This window comes from Pelobates fuscus, chromosome 5, assembly GCF_036172605.1.
Source record: "Pelobates fuscus isolate aPelFus1 chromosome 5, aPelFus1.pri, whole genome shotgun sequence".
Lineage (NCBI taxonomy): Eukaryota > Metazoa > Chordata > Amphibia > Anura > Pelobatidae > Pelobates > Pelobates fuscus.
The window spans coordinates 24,351,775-24,372,266 of record NC_086321.1 but is presented as its reverse complement, the minus strand read 5'-3'; the positions used below and the strand labels follow the sequence as shown (position 1 = coordinate 24,372,266).

Genomic DNA, 20,492 nt, shown 5'->3' with positions numbered 1-20,492 from the left:
ACTGTGAACAATAGATAACAGTAATAACTGGCTTCTAGCTTTAATGGTCCATTGGGGGTTTTCACAAATAGTATTCATGCAGAGATTGATTGCTGCGGGGAAGATTAAAATGGTATAAATTATGGAGGGGGGCTATAATAAACATCCCTTCCAAATCCAGTCCAAATAATCTGGAAAAAATTTAACTCCCTCTCCTTCTTCAACGATTGCTCCAGATTATTTGGACTTGATTCTGAAGGAATATATATACTAATAGGGAATATATATAGAGACACAATATATCACCTATTGTCTTAAACTTTAGGATCACTTGTGAGGATGCTCCAGGGGGCTAAGTTAGGGTTTACCTATGTATAATATGAGATAGGAGACTCCATTGCAGCCGTTTATACAGGCACCTATACCATTAGCATCCATGAAGGTGCTATAGGATATCAGTATCAGCCACTAATAGAACCCATGTAGGTGCAGGAGATTATATTATTTCAGTTTTTTTGCACCCTTGAAGGTGCAGTAATTGAGGGTTTTTGGTGATTGTATTTAATAGTCCAGACTTTAGATAAGTTGACATTTTGCAGGGTAAGGAGCAGCATATAAATAGAAACAGGCACTTTTAAGCCTCCAGATAATTGCTACCTTTGATTACCGTCGTACTTACCTAAGCTGTGTCTAAAGTTACTTACCTTCTCCCTCCTTCTATCTCTCCAGATCTTCCAATATCATCTCGCTTGGTATACTAATCTTACTATTATTACCCTACTTTTCCACTTTTCTACTCCAATAACCCCCTGAACTACCATTACAGCCAAATGTCAATTTAGGTGATCTCTCCCTATTATAAATACGTTAGGTGTTTTTCCCCTAATTAAACTTCCCTCTCCTTTTTCAACGATTGTTCCAGATTATTTTGACATTGTAATTATGAAATGATTCTGAAGGCATGTTTATTATACTAATAGGGAATATATAGAGACACAATATATCACTTGTTGGCTTGATTTTTAGGATCACTATATCTAATTAGCATATAGATACAACTGTCAGTTTTATGTTTATTTTTGGCAATGGATAATAAAGCCTGTTATATCATTGAATAGACTGTTAAATGGTTATCCTTTGCTATATTGCACCAATCTTCTCACACATTGTTTACTGTTGTAGACATTTCATTCAATCAATTACTTAGTTTTATGAAATACCAAACCAGGGATTCTCACATGAGGTTTATATTTTTATTATAAGTTTTAAGCCCTGGGTGGAATTGGTACCACCCCCACTGACCAACCCCCGTCCGGGATATTCTCGGCATAGGGGTATTAATTTTGGTATTCATTTTGTTGTATTACAGATTCTCCATAAGTCATGTACATCTTAACTATTTAAGGCATTTTTCAGGAGAAAAGTTTGACATACATTGGTGTAGAACCTCATACCAGTAAGGTTATTGTTGTGGGGTAAATTTGAACTATATCCTTATTTTTATGTACCAAGGTTTTCAAGTTGGGACCGCAGGGTAATGAGCTCTTGACTTTGGGAAAGGCTTTCCAGCCAGGAAGTGACCGCAAGCATTTCTGCCAGCCAACTGATGTTGCGGTGGACCCGATAACTGGCAACGTCTACGTGTCAGATGGCTACTGCAACAGCCGAATTGTGCAGTTCTCACCAAACGGGATGTTTATCATGCAATGGGGTGAAGGTAGGTGAAGGCTGTGTAATCATTTTTTTTTTTATTTTTTTTTTTAACTGTTGATCCAAGATCATGTCTGTGTATAATTGGTAGAATAATAATAATTATAATTAACAACACTTTAAATATATATATTTAAGTTCTGGTTTACTAAATCTACATTTTGGTTTACTGACTCACATTTCACAGTTGTTGCATGTTTATGATGTGGGATACTTTGTATATATGAGTGTGCAATGTTTTTAACTTAGCACCTAATTTGAAAGTTTTTCCATATAGCTATCATTATTATTTCCTAAAGGTTATACAACTATAGAAAACAAGAAACAAAACAAGAAACATGTAAAAGCTCTTTTTGTGAAATAATTTGTGCCAATGCATGCCTAAAAAAAATAAGGCTTTGTTTGTTTTTAATATGCCTCTAGTACTGAGACAGTCCGTTTTTTACTCCAAAGTCATTGTATTGTTGCTGTATGCAGTAATCTAGTTTTCTATTATACATTTTGTTATTTCTTGTATCAAAATGGATCAATGTGACAAAGAGTTATTATTTTACAGAAACGTCTGCTAACATGGGACCTGGTCAACTCCAGATCCCGCACAGTCTGACATTGGCTCCAGAACACAGCCAAATCTGTGTGGCTGATAGAGAAAATGGCCGGATTCAGTGCTTCCATTCTGAAACTGGGCGTTTTATTAAAGAAATCAAACACAAGGAATTTGGAAGAGAATTATTTGCAGTCTCCTACGCTGGTAAGTTCTCACTTCAATTATTTGGAATAACACTGTCCAGAGGTATTAATTAGCCAATGTTACATCTCATTTGGAAACCATTACTTTACAGCCAATTCCTCATTCACTGAACTTTTTTAGGGTAGTTCTCTAACCTTTGAACTATCAAGCAATCTCCCATTCCATTGCACATTTTAGGCCAAAATCCCCAAATTTGGGATATTTGCAATTCATTAATGAATTATTGTACAATTCTTTGGTAAGTGGATAATTTGTCGTTTATAGAGCCGTACAGTTCACTAGCACTCATAACGTTGAATGTTGCAGAGTATATTTATTAAGACAGTTAAACGTTATTGCATTCTATATCAGATAAAAATTTAATTGTACTTTTTATAGGTATAAAAGTATAGCAAACATGCAAACTAATGAAGGCATATTCAGTAAACCACATCAGAACAGAGCATTTATACCAAGCTTCAATATATAAAAAATATTACAAAATGAAAATATTTTTCATTATATTAAATCATTTTTACAGTTGATCCAAAACCATTAAATCATTTGGAAAGCTAATCCAACAATTTTAAACCGAGGCCTTAGTAGGATAGTTAACAAGCTCAAAAACAAGAGTCAAAGTGACATTTTGGTTTGAAATATAAAGGGCATAATAGGGCATAAAATAAACCGTGTTCCAGTTCAAAGTCCAAAATTCCAGCATGGCTAGACAAAATGGAAATTGTGGGAAGATTTAGCCAATGCCCAGTGGAGGAACAGGACAGATGGTCCAGAAGGCATAATGCTTTGGATCAGCCGTTTTGTGACTGTAAACGTTCATGATGAGTAATAAGTAGGCACATTTAGACACCAGACACCTGTTGGTTATCAAAATAAGCCTTTGACCTTAATTTTTCAGTTGTGATTTTATACACTAAAAAAGTAAGTGCTTACGTGCAAATACTCATAGAACAGGTGGGGGCTATCTGCTCCCGGAGTTAGACATATGTCATTTTAAGCATTAAGCATTTCCTGAGTCCAAGTTAGCCAATTTTAATATAGGATATCATTATATGACACCTATAAGCTTGAACCTTGGAATCAAGGTAACTTCTTTCACACCACCTACTTCCTCCAGTTTGCTAATGAAGTCTCTTTAGACCGGGATCAACACTGATGGTGTCCAAGTGGTGGGAGAAACAGGGATGTTGAAAAGGTAATAGAATGGTCATTGGTGTTTACAGGGAAGGAGAGTGCACCCTCCTCAAGGCCAGTGTCCACTAGTAATTTATTCCCAACTGAAGTTTCAAGTAAGGATGTAGCAATCTGTAACACAGACTGGGATAAGTGAATTCCAAATGTAAGGTCAATGAAGCTGGACTGGAGCATAGCTGACTGACTGATTTTTTTCAGTTCAGCTATTGTACCTTTACATTCGAAAATAATTTTGAATTCCAGACAATTCTCACTTTAGTGAATACACTTGGAAGAAGTATAAAGGATGGTCAATCTTGTCTGTTTTAGGATTCTGCAAAAATCTAAATTTGGCGGGTGTAATAGAGATGAGAATACGGTCCAAGACAGAGGTCTAGAGTAGTGAATCAGCACAGCATCCAAAATGCTAAACCATTAAATAATGATTTTGTTCTCTATAATAGTGGCTAAAGATTGTGTTATACAAACTATCTTTGTTGTTAAGTCAGCATTGGTCTTTCACGGGCTTTATTTTAAGTAAATTTCACAAAAAATCGATTAGCAGTAAATATAGATTCTGCTCACTTTAAATAACTTCTTAATGAGCTATTGATCGTTGTAAGTGGAAAGAGGACTCGAAGAAAGTTGGCACTGGATAATGAGTTGAAATGGAATCCTGACATTTAAGAGGAAAGCTGTTACCCGTTACACTACATTCATATTTCAAAGAAACGCATTACTCCTAATGAGCTTTATCTCGTTTTTCATGGAATACCCCATTGAGACAGCATTCATATTATTATAATATTTTTTATAAAACCACTACAAACCCTTAATGCACAATTCTTGCTCATACTTATGTCTGGCTTCCCATTTCAGATGGATTATTGTATGCTGTTAATGGCAAGTCCTACTTTGGAGACTCGCCACCTGTTCAAGGTTTTGTGATGAACTTTTCCAGTGGAGAAATTATAGACACATTTTCTCCTGTTAGAAAGGTAATATCAAGAACTGAAAGAGGTCTAGTACTTGGGGGAGGGGGACTTGTGGCGATGAAAACAAAATTACCAAACCAGAATTAGATGCAGAATATTTTTTTAATAGAAATTGTATATTCTATCACCTAGACTTTCAACCAACATTTTGCTATTTTGTTATCAGATCTTTAAACCGCAGGTGTTTGAGACTAATCCTTTAAAGTGACTCTCTGCAAGATTTTACATAGTATCAACAACAAAAAAATCACCAGCATATGTATAGATTTGTAGTTTATCCTTTTGGCTAAAATAATGTTTAGATAAAATTAGATTTTCTACAAATTTGAACCTGCTTACATTTGTCACAAATCCCATTAATTTCCTTAATTTGACAAATTCTATTTTTGTCAAAATAGTTTGACCTCAACCGAATGGACTTCATTCATTCATTTGCTCCATAAACACTACAAGAAAATATAATGCAAAATGCAAAAAGCTGCAGTGGTTAATAATAACAAATTCTGTATTCTTGTGTTTGTCTATTTCATTAGTTTTTTTTGTTGAACTGTTACTGATCCTGAACTAATTACTCTGAGTACCAGCGTGTTACCATGTTACATGTCCGAAATCCTCATATCTATCTTTTACCACAGAGCTTTAACATGCCTCATGACCTGGTTGCCTCTGAAGATGGAACGGTTTATGTTGGAGATGCACACGCTGATACTGTGTGGAAATTTACTCCCTCGGAAAGTAGGTTTTTCAAAATAATACAATATTTTACTCTGAGTGTTTTTGGATTTCTGTCTTAACAAATAAATGTTTTTAGACACACAGGCAATGACACAGGCAACACACCACCGTAACATATACAGGACACTTACCTTATTCCACAAGAAACTCAAATTACAAAAATGAATACTAGTTTTAAATTTAACTTGGGTTACAATATATGGAAAATCACACCAACTTAACATAAGCCACTGTGCACGGAACTTAAAGAGGTAATCCAACCACCACCAACTCAGTGATTTGAAGTGGTTATGGTGGTAGGTGAATGTTTGTGCCGTGTTTCTGCTTGAAACTTTGCGCATCCAGAGTAATTTTTGTTTGTGTGCGTGTGGCTAGTTGCACCCCACAGCACAAGCGACATTGGCAGCTCGATTCCGGGCTGCCTAATGTCAATTTTGTCCATATTTTATGTCTGTCGTCAGCGATAGACGTAGAAATCTTCCCTTCCTTCCCTCGCCAGCCAGGAGCACGCGCATGCGTTCTGAGACGGCAATTGGTCCAATCACAAGCTTCTCTAGGAGAATTCTGTGATTAGACCAAGCAAGGCTCCTGTGACGTGAGGACGGGGCATGGAATTCCCAGCGCTGGGTTGCAGGTAAGTAAAAATCTTTTTTTACAGGTTATTCTGCAAACGGATCGAGACCTAATCATTCGTGCCCCCTCTCGAAAGGGTTAAAGTAGCCCTTTAACATAAGCCACTGTAAATGGAACAATCATATCTTGTGCAATATGCACAACAGTGTTCATTTAGTTTTAGTCATAGTTTTTTCACTAAAAAGCCATTTTAGTTTTATTCGTATTTTAGTCATCTGAATTGTTTTAATCTTGTTTAATCGACTAAATCTCCAGTAGATTATAGTCAACACAACTAAAATCTAATGGGTTTAGTTAAAACCTCTTTCTGTCTCTTTTGTCCCTTCTCCAGCTTCTCTGTGTCTCTTTGTGTCCTCCCAGCCCCTTTAGGTGTCTCTCTCCCAAGCCCTGGTCGGGTTTTTTTGCCCCTTCCACAGCCCTTCTGTGGGTCCCTTACATGCCAGTGTTTTGTGGGCCTTCCCTTCATATCCTTTTTTTCTTTTCCATTTTTTGTTGCTAGAATAAATATCTTTGTGTAAGTCTGGTTGCTTGGTGTTTCCCTGTATGGAGTCTGACATGATCCCGCTGCTGAGGGGATAAAATGACGTATATTAAACAGAACATTTTTCCTGCACTAGAAACTGCACCTTTACCTCCTAGCTTCTATGAATCAGGCAAAAGTAATAAAAAAAACAGGCTTCATTTAAGTAAGACCATATATTTTTGTTAACCATTCAAGAATTAAAAGCCGCAATATGTTCAAATGTGTATGGATTATTATTACATATGTAACAAAATGTATCTGCCATCAGAATAAGTTTCAATGTGCCATCCCTGTGCAGTGTTTCCCATGCTATTTCTCCATTAGAGGTGTGTGCCCTGACCAGCTTTGTGATTACAGCGGCACTGTCACAGAAACCCCACCTTGAAAAATGAGTATTTCATAAAAATAGAATCTTTATAAAATACTTATTTTAAATTTGTTGGAATTTCAATTAAATCCCAGCTCTGTTTATATTCCTTCCTACACATCAATAACGTACTTTTTCGCATGAAGTCAGCTCCTGGGGCTAAAGTGGACCAGCTGATGGAAAATGGCCATGCCCGTGACGGACGTGTAAAGGAAAGTAAACGGTCACCCTTATCTGGCCCCCCCGGTGGCAATATCACCGTCGGAGGTTCTTTGTGAATTCGGCACAGTCCCCGGGTTGGTGACAGTGCCGCTTTAATGTCTTGACTTAGAAATGTTGCTGGAGAGATGTTTGATACCCTTGGCCGTTAACAGGCTCTGTAATCAAATCATTGTGTTTTTATCTTTGTTTTCAGGGGCAGAACATCGGTCAGTGAAAAAGGCTGGCATAGCAGTTGAAGAAATAACAGGTACACCAAACATTTGAAAGTTTGGAAAGCTTATTAAATCAAGGCTCTGTTTTGTTTTTTTTTTATTTTTTTTTTATTTGTTTTTTTTATTGAGGATCCTTTAAAGGGACACTCTGATACATCTGCACCTTAAGAAAGCTTCGTACACATTTCCTGAAAAATAATTGATTTGTTTTAACTTCTTTTATTGTACACTTTGTGTAGTTTAAAACTTCTTATTGCCTGCTCTGCTGATAGCCTGCTAGAGCCTGCAGTAGCCTCCGGCATGTGATTACATTTTAATTAACAAAGCAGGATGTAAGAACTTGTAAAGTAAATACACTGCGCTGTAAAAATGAAAACCTTCTGTACATGAGGTAAGTGAGTCACAACTAGGGTAGGTGTTGCAAGGACTGCATAAACACACATCCGTATTCACTAAAGGGAGAATTCATAAAGTGAATTGAAAGCGAATTATATATTTAAAGGGGAACACTCTAGCTCTGGAATACAAACATATTCCTAACACAGGAATATTAGACTAACTATTAAGATTATTTGACCCTCCTTAATTAAGTTAGATAAAGCTATGTACTTACCTTATATCCCCTACGGTGCTGGTCCTGCCCTGACCATCCCTCCTCTGCTGGCATCACTACTGATTATTACCACCATTCCAGTATTGCCCCAGAGGGAAGCATTGGAAGGCTAGTGTGCATGAGTGATAATCGCTGAGCTGCACCAATCAGCATCTCCTCTGACACAGTTCATCCTTATGGGGAGCGTTCTGTGTTTCAATGCAGAGTGTGGGCATGTCAACTGCTTGTCCTGCAATCTTTGTAGGACCGTTTCCAGAAAGCCCCTCTAGTGGCTGTCCAAGTGAGCTGGTGTTAGGCAGCAATGTCAACACTCCTCTTTCTCAGAAAAGGCATAGTTTACGTTGCTGAACATACAGGGACAGTCTCTCTGCCCCAGAAACACTATATTAGGCTGTGTCCCTTTAAGACCAAAATAGCTCTACTGGAAGCATTGCTGACTTGTAAAAAGGTTTCTAGTTCTGCTATTTAAACCTTATACACCAAAATAGCTTCATGAAGCTAAGGTTCTTTTGGTGCCTAGCATATACCTATAAAACACCAATAACGTGTCCCGTACTGACTGTCTCCCTGAGAGCCACTAGAGGCACATGTCATGGAAGCCCTCACAGGGAAACCATTGATGCGGCCTCCAAGATGTCGAGGGAGGCAGAAAGTTAGATAGCTGGTGAACAACACAAAGTAGATATAAACCTAAGTGAACGTCTAATATTCTTTATTGGACATTAAAACGGAAAAAAAACACATAAATATAAAAAAATAAGGTGAATACGATACATACACCTAAATAAATGGGATAAAATGGTCCGTGATGATGGGAGTAGCTGTATGTTCTGGTCAGAATAAATTAAAGGTAAGCTCTTTTGATAAAGCAAAATGAGAATGAATTTAGAGACAAAATATCCAAAGTAGCAATGTTGACGTCTGCAACAAAGACGTCACATAGTAACAAGACATTCAGCAGTAATAGTGATACTCTGTTTCTATAGAATTCTGAGTGTCTGGGATGGCATATAATATCATTAGTGGATGCTAAAATTGGCTCTTTGCAAATGCTCAGGATACATAAATAGAACTGGAGAGAGCAGAAAATCACTCAAAAGAAAAAGTAGGATGCCGACGACCTACTCCTCACACTTACGGACCCAACAAACTCCACCATTACTGCCACCATTACTTAGCACACTGGCACAATTCTCCACGGTCTCAGGTTACCGACTGAACCTAGACAAAATGGAGGCAATCCCAGTACAGATCCCCATGGAGACACTAACCACCCTCCAACAACCTACACATTCCACTTCAGCTCCACACATATGTAAACTAGCTTCCATAAAAATTAACATACTACCTAGATTCTTATATCAATTTCAAACCTTGCCCGTCCCAATTTCCACAAAAGACTTCAAAACCCTACAGACACACGTAGATCAATTCATCTGGGCACATAAAAGAGCCAGGATAGGTAGGGTCATAATGTACCTCCCGACGAGAGCGGGCAGACTGGGATACCCACACTTCCTATAATACTTCCATGCGGCACAACTGACACAGGTACAAACCCTACACGCACCGGCCTTGCTCAAGAAATGGGTGAACATGGAGCACGATCTGTTCAGCAGTGACTTCCCCTCCCTATATATCTGGCTTCCAAAGCCCACACCCCCACAGACAACGCCGGCCCTCACAACACTCCCTCTTGGTACGAACAGCCCCGGAAACACCACTGTCCCAATGTCTCGGCTTGGGAGAGGAACTTAGGACCCCCAGAGGACCCCACAGATTGGAGGGCTATTTGGGAAGTCACAGCAACTGTTACAATCTGCATCAATCATAAAGAGCAGGCGTATAAAACACTTATGCAGTGGTACCATATCCCCCTGAAATTGAAACCTATGGGAGTATCCACAACCAACCTTTGCTGTAAGGGCTGTGGCCAAAAAGGGACTTACTACCACCTGTGGTGGGAATGCCATCAAATAGCTCAATTATGGACAGAAATAGCAAACCTAGCCTCCAAAATCCTACAAACATCCTACTAATCCATCATTAAGGACCCCTGGTCGTAGTTATTATCCAAACCTCTGAAAGACATGCCACGAGCACAAAACAAATTAATAGCTAAAATGACACTGGCCACCAGACGAGCCATTGCATCACACTGTGGGCCAGTGACAGTCCCGACCATAGGACGTAAAAAAGAAAATAGAAGAGACTAGGAAAATGGATAGCCTCTCAGCCCTAATCCACAACACGACCAAACTCTGTGACAAAATTTGGGACCCATGGCTGTTCAAGTTCCCAATCCAAACCTGGCGCCTCACGCTACCATCCTAAAAACAAACCAGTGATACCTACCTGGGTTACCAACAATAACCAACAGTCCACCCATACAAACCCCCGATCCCACACACTACCCACCCAAATCTTTCCAAACCCCAGGGTGACAGAGCTCCACTTAACCAAAAACAGCACTATAGACACAAGTCTCTAAGGCCAAGACGACCACCCAGAAACAAGGGGAACTCCAAGGCATCATCTTCCCTGCACCCTGGCCCTTCCCACTCTCCTCATAACCAACTAAAAGCCCACGGACAACGCCAGAACAAATACACACTAACTTAATGGAATACACGGCTCGCCTGCACACCCACAATGGAGTCCAACGCAGAAATACCTGATACCAGGTGAATGGAAGCAAGCCCTACACTGTCCATAAGTAGACAAGTCAAATGCACAAAGACCGCTAACCCTAGTCATACCTAACTCGGCTTAAATAATCCACAAGATATTCAACAAAATGAGCAGTGCAGTCCTGTTATAAAGTTGTGCACTATCATTAGAGCCAAAACCGGCAAAAAAAACACTGTTTGATTGCAACCCAACTTCGAAGAGACGGTGCAACTGCATCGTACTATATTAGATAATGTTACATGTTTACGAACCTTCCTTGTTTGTATGTTTATCCAATTCTATAACAAACTTTTCTCGGTGCACAAACACTGAATATCTATATTGTCTTCCAAAACTCCAAAACAAAGAATTAAAAATAAAAAAGTAGGATTGAACTATGTAATGTCACTTTAAAACTTAACTTAAACTTTCAACATAAAATTCATAGAAATGAGACTGCTAATGTTTCCCATATGAGCTAAAATCAGCTAAAGTTGCCTAGTGTATCCATGGATAGGATAAGTTGCCTGCCTATAAATTCCCTTAAACATAAACTGACTACTCTGGCCGTAAATTGTCTTAAGAGAATTATAAATGCATACTAAACTGTGAGTGATGCTAAGCGATCATTCCCATCAACAACACTGGAAAATGGTAACTAAATATTCTCTATATTTAAGTTTTATCACAAAGGGTTCTTTAAAGGAACACTATAGGGTCAGGAACACAAACATGTATTCCTTAGCCTATTATGTTAAAACCACCTGACCCCCTCTTACCTTGCTAAATATAGTCAAACTGTACTTGTATTCAAGTCTGCAGCTGCTGCCTCTTCCCCTGTCTGCCTCTGAACTGCCTCTGTCTGTTGATATCATCAGAAGTGGTGGTCTGAGCCAATCACAATGCTTCCCCATAGGATTGGCTGAGACTGTCAAGGAGGCGGATCAGGGGCAGAGACAGCACACGTCAAACACAGCAAAACAAGGAATAGTGAGCAGCGCATAAATAGCAAATGTGAGTGTTGTAATTAATGTGCTATAACCACATTTGTGATATTATGTATCATAAATCATAGGTGAGTAGTGTGGGATGGAAAACCAATAAATATACCCTAAGATAAATCTTAGGATGATGTTCCTGGAGACATAAAAGGAATAAAAGAAAAACTCTCATAGGGCAACACAATAATTCATCATAATAAAATTCCAGTTAATATTCTCCAAAAGTCACACTCGCATTTTATAGAGCCTGTTGGAATAACTGGCTCAAGTACATCAGCTTAGAGTGTGATAGATGTGTTTCAGCCCAATCCTTTCCATTCACTCACTCCCATATCCTCGTGGCCACCGTCATGGTGCTCACATGGGTGTGTAGTGCGTCATATCCGCTTCCGCCGTATGCGTTCCAGCGGCCCCATTGGTCTTCTCCATGCGTTCCACATACACACCAGCCATTTTTTGGGGGATGCAAATGACGTTCCTTCCACATCGTTGGTTTATTAAAGGTGAGGGTGTGTCTGCCCATATGTTCCTTCACTTTAACACAAGTCCCACAATTCTTTACCGTCTATTGCGCCGATAAATCGGTCATTAAGAGAATTCCAATCTCAATAGTCCATAATGTCCATATAAATAACATTATATATGTAAGAAAAAGAAGAAAGAGGATAATTAGACATAGAGAATAAAACCTCCAACATAATACACATTCTAAACCATAATAGGCATAAATATAATCCCATCTCATCCAATACATAAAAAAAAACCATCAAATATAATTATATATATCAAAGTCTATATTTAGACCAGTTATAGTGAGGGTCTCCCTATCGAAAACCCATCGGTGACCATTTTACAGGTTTGTAAGTTGCAATTCAAAAAAATTCAGAAGACATCGGTTTCATAAACCAAGATAAAAACAAATGATTTCAATGCAGATACTGTTTGACTGCCAAGGCATTTCTGATTTGGGGGAACCGTACCCGAAACATTCATTAGTGGCACATTGGGCTAGCTTCTGGTAATATCACACATTGATGCCACCCATTGACTGCAGACGTAAGCTGAGCACCACACGATAGAATTTCAACACAGAAGCATTATGGGAAATGCACATGAAATGGCTATATTTTTATTTTATAGTTTTTTTTTAAATGGCTATAATTTTCAAATCTTAATTATATTTATTTTTTTAACTTCCAAAAGTAATAGTAATCTATATAGAAATACATTGTATCTTTACTCCAAAAAGCCTTCTAAATCTCACTCAAGGGGAACAAATAAACAGATTGATTAATCAATTCAGTAAATTAATCTATGGATATTATTGATAGATCCTTAAGCCAAGTGAGTCATTAAAATAAAACACTACAGGGCAGCCTGAAAATTTATACAATTTAACTCAAGCAGACAGAATTTTTTAAGAAACACAGATTCATAGATCTAATTTTTCTGTATGGCGCATATCCCACACTGAATAGTAATCCTGCGTTTTATCGGTACCTCTTAATTTTTAACAAAGAGAAAGTACAGCAACAAAAAAAAACATACTAAACTCAAGAGCAACTAAAAAAAATAGATGTCACAGAATGATTTATTTCACAAAACATCTGTTACCATTAAAAAGAATAAATAAAAAAAAAATGGGGTAGATAGCGATCTACCAAATTCAAACAAATCAAAATGTGAGTGCCAGTGGCAATGCAATTATCTGTTATGCTATATTAGCTATTTACTGTTTTAATAAAGTGTTTATGTATTTAATTCAATATTTATTTCTACAAAAACAAAACAACACAACTTTAACCCCTTAAGGACCAAACTTCTGGAATAAAAGGGAATCATGACATGTCACACATGTCATGTGTCCTTAAGGGGTTAAAGTGTTGATGACATTTATGAACACACCAAAATACACTCTTAAGACATTTTGCCAATCTAAATCTTGCTTTTTTTATTGCCAAACAATAGTGTTCTGAGCACGATAAGTTATTTCTAAAATGCTTCCAATTTTTTTCAATGGTCTTCCTCGATATGCAATATAAACCGGTCAAGTTTGAAAAATATATAAATTATAGAGACATCATAACACAGATTATTTCCATACTTACAGAAAACACCTTTCAAAAGTTGGTAGGTTTAAAAAACAAAAGTTGTAAACGTAAAGTGCATGTGATGTATAAAGTGCAGCTGGTTAATACCGTAGAATAAGCCACGATAATTCCACTGTTACAATAGGTAGTGAACAGTGCAATAACAAAGGTACATAGAAATATGCATACACTCCAGAATGTGTCACACAGTGTAATGTACACCACTTGTATGTGTGCACCAAGTGATACGAGGTATAAAATACTGTACCGTAAAATGAGTTCAAAGAAGTCAGTAGAAATGAAAGAGGCAAAAACTCTCATAGGGCAACCCAATAGTACACAGTAATGTGGAAAATAGAATATAAATGATATAGTTAGTATCACACTCGCTCTGTTAAAAGTAACTGGCTCAGGTAGTATAGCCTTGGTGTGATGTAAGATGTCCACTGTAATAGGGAGGTATCCTTGTCCACAGTTGTTCCAGGATACAGGAAAAAGGCAAAGCCAGTAAAAATGGTATAAACAAAATTTATTACAACAATAATAAAAGCCTTACATTAAGGTAACTGGAATGCCACAGTCCAAAAACCTATTGTTTATTGTACTCATTTTATACATATTGTTCAGACATCTGTGATAATTGTATAGAAATAGTTACCATCCTGAACACACAGCTTTATACTCGAGTATTGGAGTTATATAGTATTACAAATAGGTCACAATATATTCACTTTAATACAGTCTATGTCTGAGCGATCCTACAAGGTGATTTCTTGTTGTAATATTTGGATGTGATCCAGAAGCAATAATATTTTCCCCCCTATTTGAGGCTGGCATTATATCATTTGCTTTGCCATCTGATTGGCAGCAATCCAAGCTGGAACTGATTGACAAAGAGTTTACACACATACAGTGATTGCTGTACTGAGCCAAACAAACTAATTCATTTAAACAGGAAAAGGACTCTGTGCTAGACAGATTGGCATCAGCCCGGCCACCAATCAAAATAAAAACTGCATTATTTCTTTATTTATATTAAGTGTACATAAACAGAATGTAATTTATTCAAACATGTATTTGTGATTGAGCCTGTTAACTCTGCTCCAGACGTGTATGGAACTGTGAACGGCACATTTTCCAGTCTCTGGACTTTATATAAATTACAACTAAAACCCATAGTGCATGTACTGTGATACGTACATAGAATTACATATTCATACAGAAAGGATTGAGATCTTAGAGTTTCAGTTATGACTGAAGTATTTCTAAGATATGCAGACCATGCACTCCTAAGCTGGAGCAGCGAGGACACATCTGCTAATATTATATATGTATATATTTGATGTTGGGGGTAAAGGAGAACTTGTTTCCATTCTTGCTTTCTGTAGTCCTGACCTTTACTTTACTCCTGGTTCTGTGGACGTCCATTATGCTGGACCTCTGCCTGTTTCACGTTTACCCTCTGCTTGCAGACATTGTTTTTCTGCCTTTGGCACTTGGCTGGCCACTCTAAGGACCGATATGTGTTCATATACTGTCTCCTTTAGGTTTGCCTGAGTGATAACACTCCTGAAACCGAGCCAGTCACAAACCTTTACTCCATTCACTTAATATTTACACACAGGGTGGTGTACAGTCAAAAAACTCCTTATGCATTTCAGGTAATTAAAGCCTTTAACTCCTTCACTATCAAACAGTTTGCAAACAACACAAAAAACTCAAGAATGTAAGTGTTTTTGGGTCTCTTGGAAAGCAGTGGTTTTTTTTATTCTTTATTTTTGGTGTGTCGTAGTACATGACAATTGTAACAGTATATAAAACATTAGTATGCATTATACATAGTTTATGGTATACGTGGCATTCATCTGTTGACTTCCCTTGCAATGGTTTGTGTAGTCGACTCTTCTGCATGGGAGTCTTTCTTTCCGACATCACCGAATTTTATACAATATGACATTAAAACATGTAAACATTCTTAATTACAGAAGATCTTGTCATTTCGAAACTCCTAAGTTAGCGATTTGCATGTCAAGCGTAATAGGAGAGGGTAAGGGTAAGCAAGAAGAGAAGATGAAAGAGATAGTGAAGCATACATGGTCGTAGTTCAGGGTACATGGGTCAATTACGGTTGTCATCGGTTAGGCCTCTATTGTAGGAACTGTGCAACATAAATAATGGTAAGCTCAGCTGGGGCTTCATGTCTTTCTAGGTTTTGTGTCCGGTCGTGCCGGGAGGCCAAGGTTGGGATTCTTGTTACTGGGTGTGAGGGCTTATGGTCTCCCCTCCCAGCTCCTGCTCCCCTAGTCCACCCAGTCTTTAGCCATCCACAATTCCCAGATCGTTTCATACGATTTCGTCGTGCCTCTGACTTGCGCTGTTAGGCGGTCCGTTATGCATGCGTCTTTTATTTTGTGTAGTCAGTTTTCATGATTGGTATAGGTAGGGCCTGGAAGTAGAATAGCGGTCTGGGCATTATGTTCATTTTTATTGAATAGATCCTTCCCATCCAGGATTGTCGACCCATTTGTCTAAGTCGCCTACCAGGGTTTTGAATATGGGTATGTAATTGGAGGAGTATAATTGTGTTGGGTCTGCCGTTAGTTGAACTCCCAGATATTTTATAGACATGTGTGCTATGGGTATGCGGTACTCGTCTCATACGAATGCCGTGTCCGCCGCCGACATGGCTATCGGTAGTGCACTAAATTTAGATAGGTTCACTTTGTACCCCGAAAGGCTGGGAAGCAGTGTTTTAAATGCAATTTTAGTTTCAGTATGCATAGATAGCTTATTATTTCATGGGGAAAAAAAGAAATTACGATTTTGGTTGGACAGAAAAATAATTTACCAAATAATGCCTTTACATTTAAAACAAATGTGTTGTAATTAAGTAACATTCCTGAATATGTAGCATAGGTTTCCCCCCCTCCCACATTACATGTATCTGCATTACCACGACATTGCCTTGCCGCTTTGGGACTCACATATACACACACTCGCTACACACACCTACACACACACACCTACACACACACACACTCCCTACACACACCGCACCCCCATCGGGAGCGCCAGCTCTGCTGCCTGGGATCCGAAGCCTACTTCCAAATGAAATTTGTGTAAAACAAAAAAAAGATTTAATTGCAGTTTTATAAAAAAATTTATAAACAATTCTGGGATAAGAGTTCATACCTACACAAGTCTCGATAAGAAGGGGTTAATTATAATAGTTTCTATAGTTTTCTTTTATTGTGGTCTAAGTTGGAGAAATAAGACCTGGAATGCCTCTGTTACGTTTTCTTCTCTTTTCGTGCATTTCCTTTTTTCAATTGATAGACTTATTTACGTAAAAGTTTAAAATTAGGTGATAAATTAAATTGTATTTATTTTTAATACAAATTATTTTGTTTTTCTCTTACAGAAACTGAAATTATAGAGACACGTGTGAAAAGCAGACCAAAACTTAATAACTTGGTACACGCCAAGGAGCAACAACAACAACAGCATTCACAACAAGAACAACAACAGCATTCACAACAAGAACAACAACAGCATTCACAACAAGAACAACAACCGCAGACACAACAAGAACAACCACAACAGAAGCAAAACATTGTTGAACACAGTGGTCCTGGGGTATCTCTGGTCCTCATTATCACCCTGTTAATTATCCCAGTTGTGGTTCTAATTGCAATTGCAATTTTCATCCGTTGGAGAAAAGTCCGTATGTATGGAGGTAAGTTGTGTTCCACCTTCTAATAATCAGTTTCGAATTGCCTTCGTATTGAACATTTCTCAAAATGAAGAAGGTACAGAATATATTTATATGTCATATGTATTTAGTACTGGATCGTATGTAAATGTTGTTGATCCAATTAGAAATCTGATTGCCATTATGGGGTCGAGAAGGAGTATTTTACCCTTTTTGTGGACTTTAGTCTTTTTTTTCAACCCAGATAAACTACGATTTATTTTATGTTATATGAGAAAGGGTTTTAAAATAGCCGTTGTATTTGTACGTTTTCTAGGTGAAATTGAACACAAATCAGAATCGACTTCTGGAGGAATCTTAGGAAAATTAAGAGGTGTGCTTTTATTTTTAAATGTCACAATTTAAACGTAACAAAGGGCATGTGTTTTAATAAGAGCAAAATAAGTTTGTTTCATGTGAAGCTTGATTTTTGAAGAACCATCTTTGTGTATGCATGGTTGTAATAAGAAAACACACTAGATAATAAAGGGAGTTTAGATAAGGCATCTCAAATGCTCCTCTGAATGTAGTGGAAAGATGTAACATGAGCAAGGTCATTGATTACATTAACAGGCTTCAGGAAACTTGTAATGTTCTAAAACATAGGATAGGTTTGTGTTACGAATTACGAACTATGAAGATGCAGTTAGGAAAGATGATAGACCTCAAATTTGGCTTGGGGGTAACCTAGCCGCAATACTTTGTGTTTTCATCTTCTACATTAATTATTATTGGTAAAATTATAACCCGTGGCACCTTTCGGTGTCTGCATTCATTCAGTTATAGTAAAATGTCCCTTAAACGTCTGCAGGAACAGTTCAACTAAGGATTTGCAAAAACAAATATCCAAACTTTGCTCGCTTCCGACTACCTCTACGCTTGGTTTGTGAGAAATTGTGTAACCCTAAGAAACACCCACTAGAGATTTGTTTCTGAAGTTGAAGCACTTTGGCCTCCGATTTAAATAACAGTAAAGCTTTATTGGAAGCCAATAAATATAATTTTGAATATTGAATACAATAACTACTTTTACCAAAGATATTGGATTCAGCGACATAATAATAAATGATAAATGGCCTTGAAACTTTAACTTTCATCTACTAAAGCTGTTAACGTTTTTTATTTAAAAAAAAAAAAAAACTAGTGTTGTCAGCAGCAAAGAGTTAAAAAAAAAAAAAAAAAGGGGTCAAAATAACCTCCATGTTAATACAAGGCAGATTTATTGCCTCCCCCATAATAACAAATATCCATGTGAGCACAATGAGAGCTCCACCTGGTGGGTAAACGCTTTAATAGGCTTTCCACGCCGTGCAATATCAATCAGTGTCCTCTAATAGGCAAATCTCACCATCTCGAGACGGGAATGGGAATTTTAACTGGCATTAAACTTGATCAAAATTCAATAAAAATATCGACCAAAAACAGTTAAAATTTATCAATTTTTTTTTATTTTTTTTTAGCCAATAGAATTAAATTTATTCCAGTCCTAACTCCATACATGAGCTAGGTGTCCTTCTTGTATGTGTTTACTTTAAGGCTTAGAAAGACAATTGGAATACAAAGAATATCATGAAGTCTTTATCAACTATACAGTTTTTGTGTGTGGTTTAAGTCCCGGAGAAATGATTTGGATTCACCTCATATGTGGTGTAACAGTGTCTATCTCAGATCATCGATACATAATCATGTTAAATCTACAAAATGTTATAACGGTATATTTTGTGTAGGTAAAGGCACCGGGGGCCTCAATCTAGGGACCTTCTTTGCAAGTCACAAAGGATACAGTAGAAAAGGATTTGATCGGCTTAGTACAGAAGGAAGTGATCAAGAAAAGGATGAAGACTCGGATTCCGAAGAGGAATATTCAGCCCCTCCGATTCCCCCTCCACCAGTATCTTCCTCCTGAAATGGCTGCCTGACTACTTCCATTAAGCCCTTAGCACGTTTAAAATTGTGTATTTAATTGTAGCTGTACTAGTCTCTGTGGGCAGTACAATTGTCATGAATTCCTTTTCTTTTTATTACGAGTGCTGTTGTAGTCTTTATGTGAACATTCAGAATTATTTTGTTGTCACTAAATGAAGCTTTACATCATCTATGTAATTAATACTTTCTGGTTTAAGGGGACTTTTTCCATAGTTTTATGGCCTTCCGTTGCTTTTTTTTTTTTTTTTCAGTTAGCACTTTAATTGCCAATTTTACATATTTTTCATGCCTTTAAAAGTCATAATTAATTGCAGTACAAATATTCGTGCCACATAAATACAGAGCTGCTAAATCTCTTCTATTTTTTTAAATTCACAATATGATATTGCGTCCAAAAGAAAAAAAAAAGAAAAAAAAGGATAAGAGACAGAGAGGGGGAAAAAAAATAAGAGAAATTATTTAATGTTATTTTTTTGTTTTGTTATGGTGTTTTGGATGTCTTATTTTTAGATGGTTACACTGTTTAGAACACTATTTTCAGAAACTGAATGTACTTTGTGTAATAAAGTGTTCGCAGAGCATTAATATTGACTTGCTTTCAAATTTTTGCATAAATAATTTATTTAGTATGGTGTATATATAGGTATATTGAAGGTAAAAAAAAAAAAAATTAAAAGTGGTTCAAATAATATTAAGTCCTATTTTGTTCATCCGAACACTTCAAAAATTGCTCGTTAACAAACTTGCTCTCCAGATCCTGCATATGGTTTATGACAAAGATCTATATATTTTACAGAATATCAGAAAGAATTGCATAAAGCAGGATGAATATCAGTTTTAATAGAACAGAGTTTGTTCAGCCAGTATTTTAATATATATTATTCTGATGGAGCTGTGCTCTAAAACGTCCTGTAAATCAGAATTGTGTAAAATATCAGATTTACTGTCCGATTTGAAGTTCATACCACGAACGAAAAAGAAGAATTTTCTTGTTTCCGTAGCCAATGCAGAAAATTCATTTTATTTTATTAGAAATATTCATGGATGTGTCAACAAGTCCATTGTAACTATAAATTTGGGTAATAACTTTTTACTGAAGATTTAATGCTATTATTTAATTACAATTTGTGGCTTGGGAGTAGGT

At 37.2% G+C, this 20,492-nt stretch overlaps 1 protein-coding gene across 3 annotated transcripts in view; it reads left to right on the top strand.

The window, feature by feature from the left end:
• The window catches only part of PAM (peptidylglycine alpha-amidating monooxygenase), a 180,220-nt gene extending 160,287 nt beyond the window's left edge, over nucleotides 1-19,933 (top strand). For all 3 annotated transcript variants that reach the window (XM_063453661.1, XM_063453660.1, XM_063453664.1), the window contains 8 exons: nucleotides 1,492-1,696; nucleotides 2,246-2,440; nucleotides 4,490-4,608; nucleotides 5,241-5,340; nucleotides 7,279-7,332; nucleotides 17,093-17,407; nucleotides 17,700-17,756; nucleotides 19,150-19,933. In XM_063453661.1, coding sequence (XP_063309731.1) covers nucleotides 1,492-1,696; nucleotides 2,246-2,440; nucleotides 4,490-4,608; nucleotides 5,241-5,340; nucleotides 7,279-7,332; nucleotides 17,093-17,407; nucleotides 17,700-17,756; nucleotides 19,150-19,328 — 1,224 coding nt within the window. In that variant the 3' untranslated portion in view covers nucleotides 19,329-19,933. The remainder of the gene's footprint in view (nucleotides 1-1,491; nucleotides 1,697-2,245; nucleotides 2,441-4,489; nucleotides 4,609-5,240; nucleotides 5,341-7,278; nucleotides 7,333-17,092; nucleotides 17,408-17,699; nucleotides 17,757-19,149) is intronic.
• The last annotated feature ends 559 nt before the right edge of the window (nucleotides 19,934-20,492 follow it).